The following is a 9456-nucleotide window of genomic DNA, read 5'->3' on the forward strand; positions in this document are numbered from 1 at the left end:
GTCCTCCTATAGCCTTCTCCCTATGGTTCCTGCTCCCCACACCCAGTCTGTGTCACTGAAGGACAGATGATCTCCAACACCTCAGTCTGGCCTCTGCCTTCACATCATATTTGAAAGCATCGAGGGAAACACCCTACTAAGTCTAGCCTGGTGTTTGACTTTACTGCCAAGGATTGGGTCTCAGCGGTAGATGATAGATAGTGCTGAGGAACATATTCTCACGCATGCTGTGTAGGCCTGGATCTCTGGGCTGTCTGCTCCAGTCCCCATGGGAACTGCTGCGACTTACCTTACAGTTGTTTGTCCAGAAAGATGGTGGCAGTAGTTGAGTGGGAAGATGGGTCCTTAATATCCTTGGAGCTGGCATCTCATTGGCCTTGTCCACCCCTGTGACAGAATTCAAGAGATGACTACACAGTATGTCCAGCACATGAGAACATCCCCAGGGGCTGCTCAGAGAAACTATCATCCACACATGGATTATCCTATTGTTGCCTTTGAGGGTCAGGGGGAGCCTTTAGAAAGATTATTGGTATTGCTTCTGTGTTTGTAAGATTGCATAACTTAAGAGCTGAAATCCAGCTTTGAGTGAATTTACTGTCAGTTTGTACAAGATAAGATGGAGGCTTAGGTAAATGTGTGTTATCAAGAAAATTCAAACAAGATTGCTCCTCAGCACATTCACCAACATCCCCATGTGCAGACTTTTTCTTCTGTAAAGGAAACAGCATGCCCCCACTAAGAATTTAAATGTTCTTATCACTAAACCCATGGAATAAGAGGAAGAAAGACTCTATTCTTCCTTCTTTAAGAAAATTTAGAGGCCCAGGCTACCAGTCCCAAGGAGATAAGAAAAACACCAATGGCAACACATCCCGCACCTGTGTAGTGTGTTCAACATCAATAAATGTGCCCTACACATATCACTGGAGTTGTACATTCTAACCCTGGGATTCCTCTTCCTACTCCTCCTCCTACTCCTCCTCCTCCTCTTCCTCCTCCTCTTTCTCCTTTCCCAGCTACTGTGTACGAATCAGAGACAGCCTGAATTCATGAAACCCCCCAGTTCCTCTGAGACCTGTAAGAATGGACTTCCTACATTCTACCATATTGCTTAGAGTCTCATCAGAGCCCTTTCATGCTACTGTCTGTATGGTTCAGGAGGTTAACAATTCTCCTAACAAGACTTTCATATCAAAGCAAACTCCTCTTAGTGTCCCTCATAACATCCAAGCCTCAAGTCTTTTATGGGAACCTCAAGGAATTCACTCTATCATTTTGAGGAGGATGAACTGGAAGCCAAGAATAACCAAGTTTGTCTTACTGAGTCAGAGCCAGTCAGGAATAGAGAGCAGGCTCTTTCACCTCCCTGATAGCCAGAGCCAAACCTCCTCTCTGATTCTGTGCAGTGATGTTTCTTCTATATTATCCTTGCTGATACATGATTTATAATTTCTTTACTTCTATTTACAACCCTTATAGGGACTTGCTCTGTGGATCATTGAGTTAAACTGGGGTAAGGGGAAATAAAGCTACTACAACCTCTCCTTAAAGTCTTTCCTTTAATCTAGCAATCAGGTGTTTCAAGTATTGCCAGTAGAGGGCTTAGAGAATTAATCCCAAATTGATTCAAGGATTGCCATGAACTGATGTGGTGGCACATTTAAATCTGGACTATGATCCCCCCCCCAAAAATGGCAAGGATTCTCTTATATGAGTCATCAGAAAGCCTGTCACACTTTTGTGGATGCCAACAAGTGCTTACTGACAGAAGCCGGTTATAGCTGTCACCAGAGAGGCTCCACCAGTACCTGACAAATACAGAGGTGGATCCTCGCAGGCTACCATTGGACTGAGCACAGGGTTCCCAATGAAGGAGCTAGAGAAAGGACCCGAGGAACTGAAAGGGTTAGTAGCCCCATAGGAGGAACAACAATATGAACTAACCAGTACTCCCAGAGCTCCCAGAAACTAAATCACCAACCAAAGAGTATAAATGGTGGGACTCATGGCTCTAGCTGCATATATATGTAGCAGAGGATGGCCTAGTCAATCATCAATGGGAGGAGAGAACCTTGGTTCTATGCCCCAGTATATGGGAATGCCAGGGCCAGTGGATGGGTTGGTGAACAGGGGGAAGGGGTAGGGGATAGGGGGTTTTCGGAGGGGGAAATCAGGAAAGAGGACAACATTTGAAATGTAAATAAAGTAAATGTGTAATAAAAAATTTAAAACATTAAAAAAAAACCTGTCACACAAGGAGCAGAAGTACTTTAAAAAATTAAAATTATTACTGATAATAAGTGGCATTTAAGCATAAACGGACATACAGCAGGAGGGCATGCTGTGAAGTTAATTTCCACTTTACTTCTATGTTGTGAGATCTAGAAGGTGACCAGGTATAATGCTTACTTTCCACTGTCAACTTGACTGGACCATGAACTGTACCTCTCTGGGTGTGTATGTTGGTAATGGGGTTTCCAGAAAGGCTCAACCACAGAACATCAGCTGCCCAATGGGAAATTAAACTAAATAGGAAAGGGTGAACAAAGCATTAGCATCCATCTCTGCATCCTGACTGTAGACTCCATGTGGTCAGCTGTCTCAAGCTTCATGACAGATTCATAATGTGTCCTAAAATTTGAACATCAAGGTTAAAAGGCCTAAAATGCTGTTAGCAATGTTTAATGGACCATTCTGTAGGAAATTTGGAAGAGCACTGTGCCAAAAAAAAAAAAAAAAAAAAAAAAAAGGAGATAGTGGAGCCCCCCCCCCCCCATTAGGGTGCAGAACTGCTCTACAGGGAGCTGAGCTGGACGTTATTACATTATGTTTTGGTGAAGAATCTGTCCATATACTTCTCTTGTCCTAAAATTTGGAGTGAGAGCCGGGCGTGGTGGCACACGCCTTTAATCCCAGCACTTGGTTGTCAGAGGCAGGTGGATTTCTGAGTTCGAGGCCAGCCTGGTCTACAAAGTGAGTTCCAGGATAGCCAGGGCTACACAGAGAAACCCTGTCTAGAAAAAAAAAATGAGTGAGGTTGAATTCACAAATAAGGGGCTACTTGTTGAGCAAGGCAATCTCAAGACTAGAAAGCATCATGTTAGAGTTATGGCTCATGGGTGCTTTTTGGTTAACAGTGAAATAGGGTAAGTATAACAGAAAGTGATGAGAAGTGTGCAGTTGTACAGTTCATCCTAAAGAAGGCGGAAGCAGGAGCTCTGTGAGCTCAAAGCTAGCATAATATACATCGTGAATTACAGTACAGCCAGAGCTATGTAAAGAGATGCTGTTCAAAATAACAATGAAGAAGGGAAGGGAGGGAGACAGAAGGACAGGAAAGAAAATGAGGAGAAGATGAAGAGACAAGCTCAGAGATAAGACAGGAGAGGAACCTATATGGAGTTAGAGTCTCTTACCTGATGGCTGGGGTGGCCGTGCCCACTCAATAAAAGGGTGTCGGTGTTGGATGATGGTTCTCCGGCACTTCTCTACATCCCCATTCTGCTCGATCATGTCCACAATTTCTTGAATCCATGTAGTCCCTGGGGAGACCGTAAAGATTAAGAGTCAGAAACCTATTATCTTCAAGTATACTAATGAAGGGGTGTGGATGCAGAAGTTGGCTTCACCTTCCACTCTAACCAGGATCCTGTTAGCTATGGAAGGAATAATTTGGATCTCGGTGAACGGCAGAAGAGTAGAGACAAAGCTCACTTCTTCCCAAGAAAAATGGATGGTAGAGGAGACTAAGCTTCAAAAATCCCAGGGATGAGAAATTTGAGGTGGCACTAATCGTGGAACAAAATGGGCCAGCTTTGCATTGTAGGATTCAGATAACTCAGAGAATGAGGCTGGGGTTATTACTTTACCAGGTTACCTGATTTAGGGTAAGTACAAATGAGGAGGTCATCTGGCTTGGCCTCAAAAGTCTGAATCTGCCTCCAGTTGTCCACAGTTGGAGCCTGCAGTGGGATCCCTGCTACCTCTTTCAGTATTGTTTGTCCGCTCGGTTCTGGGGTCAGGGCCATGATGTCTCAGGAAGAGGGTCCAGTCCCTGTGAGAAAAATATCAGAATGGAATTCTTACAGTGTTGTGATAAAGTGTACACAACATGAAAATAACTCTTAACTATCATAAGTGGATGGCTCAGTGGCATTAATAGTATTCACACTGTTGAATGTACATCATCACCTTCCATCTCCTGAAAACTTTTTACTTTCCTAGCTGGAAACTAGGAACCCATTAGTGCTAAACCTCTGTTCTTTGGTGCCTGGTTACCATTATATTCCTTTTTATTTCCTTAAACTCTACATGCTTTAGAGCAGTAAATCCATTTTTTTTCCTTTTCTGAATGGTTTTGTATGTAGTTGAATGTTCTTAAGGGTCAGCTGTATTGTGTCATGCCATCATATGTTCTTCCCAATTAATGCTGGCTTTTACTGCATGCCTGCTTGTAGTGTGATTTGTTTATCCATTTCCCTGTCCATGGGCACTCAGAGTGCCTCCTTTCAACTACTGTGCTATAAACACAATGCACAAATATCTAAGGTCCTACGTTCATAATTTTGGATTCATAACTCAATGCAGATGTGCAAGATAGTATACTCAGTTTTGAGATGTTGTCATAGCACTGTCCTACAGTGGCTGTATCATATAAGAGGTCAACCAGCCGTGTATAGTACTCTAATTGTCACTGACATGTATCTCCCTTAAATATCCACCCCAATAGGTTTGTTTTACTTTTCCTTCATGACCAATGGTGAATATCTTCTTGTGTGCTTACAGTCTACTTCGTGTCTTTTTCAAAGTGCACATTTTTGCACTGTTTGCTGCTGGTTGCTATACCTAGAAACTTGTACATACACAAAGAGGAGGATAGGAGAGTAAGTGACTACTGAAGTTTCAGAAGACATCTACTACTGCTGCTCAGGGACTGCTTCAGTGCTATACTGAGCCCCTTTATTATATTTATTATAATTTGTTTTTTTAATTTTTACTTAACTCAAGCCACAGAACATTAGGAGAGAAAGGTCTTTATGGAAAGTTTAACAGTAAACAACTGCTAGAAACTGAGTAAAGGAAAATAGCTCAGCCGGTCCAGTGAGTGAAAGAAAGGAAAACTGTGTCCAAGCTGGCCAGACCAGCAATCAGAGTGACAGATTCCCAGAGAAAGCTGAGGTCCCTAGAATGGATGTTGTGCTTTTAGAAAATGATAACCCAATTCTTCTTGAAAGCACTTCAAATATGAGCAGCAGCTATAGTTGTAGCATGGCAGAGAGGGTAGACTTCTCATAAAGCTCTGAGATGTGATATAAACAACTTCAGCAGAGCAAGATAAAAGTACTGCCATCTCCACTTCCTTTCTTTTCGTTCACAGGAGAGAGTGGTAGGGTCTCTCTCCAAATCCCAGGATGACCCATCCCAGACCAGGCTTGAATTCACAATCCTTCTGCTTCAGTCCCCTTGGTTCTGAAGTGACAACTGTAAGCTACCTCGCTTGGTTTGGAGCACTGATACTGCTAACATGCTTTCTATGGTAGGTCCTTTCCTAGGTTCTTCCTTTATTTTTTATTCACATCATAACTTTAGCATAAGTAATAATCATGCCTGTAAATATCAGAAGGCTTACAAAACAATAAATCGGCGGCTTGCTCATGACCTCAGCTAGATCTACAAATCTCTTCATAGTCTTTTAAAAATTGCCTCATTATAAGTTGTAGGTGTACAATGACATTTAGGATGCTCCTGTAATAAGTCCATATTCACAAAGAAAACTAACACAGGAATTGCTATTACTTAATGTATTTTTGACCATTTCAAATGTAAATTTTGGTGTCCAATATAACAGTTCCCAAAGACATTCTCGTTCTGAACTCCAACGGAACTTTGGTGGTGGATATGGAAGTCCTCAAAGTATACTGATGATGCAGTTCCCACTACCAGCTCAGACACAAATGGGAATAGATGTCAAGGCCTTTAGAAGCTGAGGGTACATCAGGGGTAGCAGCCTCAGTCCTTCACCTGCACAACGGAACTCAAAGCTGATGTCCAGCAGACGAACTGAAGAGGGATGCTTTCCCTGAACCTCTAGGAGTGCAAATTGGTACCTTCAGTTTACCCAGTGGCTGTAATCTGCTCAGACTCCTGACTAGCAGTTAAAGTGATCAGCAGGGTAAGATGGCAAGCAACGTGAGGGAAGCTAGCAGAAAGCCTGTGAGTTTGAAGACAGTCTAGGTTACAGTAAGACTGTTCCAAAGCGTGAAACCTGTGGGTCTGGAAATCCATGCTCCCTGGAGAGCCAATCCAGAGCAAAAGTAGTTTGATGTGTCCACCTCATCCTGAGACCAGCAGGAGTAGGACTGTTTTCCTCTTGGCTCTGTGACTGCATGCCCTGTGCACATAAAGTCTTATGGTTCCCACCTCTGCCATCCTTGAGGTAGTAATGTAGCCTAATGGCCAAATTACAGATTAAACTTCCTCCCTCTCTCCCTGTAAGGATATGACCAGGAAGCAGATATTCTTCTGCATATAAATGAGCATTCCCCGCACCTGGACATGACCATCATGTAATGTACCTTCACTCTGAAAACCCCTACCAACTCCCCTTATTATGCCCAATAAAAGGGAGCTATTTCACTGGAAACCATCTCTGAAGAAGGCTAATTATCCCCTTGTATTCACACTGGCTAAGACCCTATGAAACCCACCCACCAGAGTAAGTTTCATTCCTTTCAGTCCTGCCCAGTGCACAATGGTGCCTGGATACCCCAAGGGCAGAAGCAGACCTAAGTTGGCACAAAACAAAGTAAGAATAAAGAAATAAGTTTGGGTTAATAAACTCATCCTTTTTTTTTCTAGACAGGGTCCTGATATATAATATCATGTACACCAGGTTGGCCACAAACTTGCCAGTATCATGGCTCCACCTCTGCCTCCACCTCCGCCTCTGCCTCTGAAATGCTGATTACAGATGTGTACAACTGCATCTTGTCTCATTTTAAACTTCTCAATTTGTAAGAAACAGAAAACTATTAGCATAAACTAATATTGCAAAAGCATTATGGGATATGACACATTGAATTGTGTGCCTCCACATTCACATGTTGAGATCTAATCTCCATTCCTTACAATGTGACAGTTTGAGACAGGGCCCTAAATATGTGATTAAGTTGAGATGAGACTCCAATTCTACCCTACTGGGGTTTTTCTTAGAAGATATTGAGACCCTCAGAGCAACCCCAGGGGATGTACAGAGGAAACAACATGTGTGGTCACAGTAAAAGATGCCCCCGACCTCTGCAAGCAGAAGCCTTGAGAAACCATACTGGCTGACACCTTGATCTGGGACTTTTGTGGAATTTTTTTTTTAAAACTGAGCAGGCTAGGATGATCTGTTCAAGGTCAGAAACAAGCTGTTTTATTGAACATTGGAAAAATAAAGGATATTAATTATTTGTCTTAGTGTTCCTTTGTTAGTTGACCAAATCTTACTAGCTGGATTTTAAGTAGGTTTAGAATTATGGCCTGGAGGTAAAGACTGAAAACCTTCAATTTACTGAGACCAGCTCTGTAATAGACTTTGTGTGATTTTACAGGTAGAGATGAGGGGGGCAGGGTGAGGCCATGGAAGTATGTAAAGTGAGTCAGGTGGGAGCTGATGTATATAGCTCTATAGTAAAGGTTTGTCTGGTGTGCACCATTCCCAGCTTGACAGTGTTGGGGGGTAGAGGTTTCTGAACGTTTGATCTAGATACAAAAACCATAGACACTCAGCTGAAATTAGATTCTCAAGTTTTCATATGTTCCCAGAATCAGAGTTAATGTGTAGCACAAACCTCACTTCTGCTGCCAAGCAGTAGCAGAGATCACAGGGGAAGAACTGACTGCAGCCAACTGTGCTGCTGAGCACCACCAGTGCCTGGCAGGTTGGGTACATCCAATGCTTAGAATGATGACACATTACCTCTGATAACCTCATGGAAGGTCAAGAAGCACACAGGTGGAAATCCACCTGTCATCTGATGGCCCGCAGCATGTAGGCTATGAGAGAGAAAAACGCTTTTCCTCTGGCTTCTACTTATTGGTTCCCTCAGCTATGGTCACTGCTATTTTTAGAATAGAGCAGATAGACACAGACTTTCCTAGTGTAGTGGCTATTCCTGGTTGTCAACTTGACTATATTTGGAATGAACTACAGTCCAGAATTGGAAGGCTCACCAGTGACCCTAATCTGCAGGCTAGGAGATAGAAGTTTCTGATCTGGATCTTGGTACGGAGATCTTGAGGCATAGTAGGTATGGATAAGACAGGGAGATCTCTGAGTTCAAGGTCATCTGGGATTAAAGGTGTGGTGGCACACACCTTTAATCTGGGATACACCTTCTGCTGGAGACCATATAAGGACATTGGAAGAAGGAAGTCTGGTTCTCGCTCTTTCACCTGCTTGCCATATGGGACTAAGCAACTGCTAGATCATTGGACTTCCATTCAAAGCTACTACTGAACCATTGTTGGGAATTGGACTGCAGACTGTAAGTCATCAATAACTTCCTTTACTATATAGAGACTATCCGTAAGTTCTGTGACACTAGAAAACTGACTAATACACCTAGGCAGGCTTCTTTTCATCTTGTGAGTCCAGGTCCCTGTGGCCTCCTTTTTGAAACAACCTCTAGTCCTTTCTTCCTTTCTTTCTTTCTTTCTTTCTTTTTTCTTTCTTTCTTTCTTTCTTTCTTTCTTTCTTTCTTTCTTTCTTTCTTTCTTTCTTTCTTTCTTTCTTTGTCTCTTTTTTCCTATAGGAAGTTTTTTTCTTTTTAATTTAATTTTATTTGTAATTCATTTTTTCTACTCCATATTCCTTTCCCTGCCTTTCCCCCATCCACCCTCTGACTGCTCCACATCCCACACCTCCTCCCAACCCCACCCCAAACCCACATGGATGCCCCCACCCCCCACCCCACCTGTAAACTCCGTGGGGCCTCCAGTCTCTTGAGGGTTAGGTACTTCATCTCTGAATGAACACAGACCTGGAAGTCCTCTACTGCATGTGTGTTAGGGGCCTCATATCAGCTGGTGTATACTGTTGGTTTGGTGGTCCAGTGTTTGAAAGATCTCAGGGGTCCAGATTGACCAAGGCCACTGGTCAATTCCTACAGAATCGCCCTTCTCCTCAGCTTCTTTCAGCCTCCCCAACTCAACAACAGGGGTCGTGATAGCCAGAAGCTGGAAACAACCTAGATGTCCCATGACAGAAGAACGGATACAGAAAATGTGGTTCATTTACACAATGGAATACTACTCAGCTATTAAGAGCAAGAATATCCTGATGCTTGCAGGCAAATGGAAGGAACTAGAAAATATCATCCTGAGTAAGGTAACTCAGACCCAAAAGGACATGCATGGTATGTACTCACTAATAAGTGGATATTAGCCAAAAAAAGAAAGAGAGAGAGA

General features: G+C 42.9%; 1 protein-coding gene across 3 annotated transcripts in view; it reads right to left on the reverse strand.

Annotated features, from left to right (window-relative positions):
• The window catches only part of LOC110335823 (sulfotransferase 1C2), a 33263-nt gene that overhangs the window by 21016 nt on the left and 2791 nt on the right, over positions 1–9456 (reverse strand). For all 3 annotated transcript variants that reach the window (XR_003842457.1, XR_003842456.1, XM_021218198.2), the window contains exons 2-4: positions 3881–4057; positions 3420–3545; positions 290–387 (exon numbers count right to left, since the gene is read on the reverse strand). Coding sequence is in view for 1 of the 3 variants with exons in the window: in XM_021218198.2 (XP_021073857.1) it covers positions 290–387; positions 3420–3545; positions 3881–4031 (375 nt within the window). In the remaining 2 variants the exon portion in view is untranslated. The remainder of the gene's footprint in view (positions 1–289; positions 388–3419; positions 3546–3880; positions 4058–9456) is intronic.

Source organism: Mus pahari, chromosome 18, assembly GCF_900095145.1.
Source record: "Mus pahari chromosome 18, PAHARI_EIJ_v1.1, whole genome shotgun sequence".
NCBI classification, from domain to species: Eukaryota; Metazoa; Chordata; class Mammalia; order Rodentia; family Muridae; genus Mus; species Mus pahari.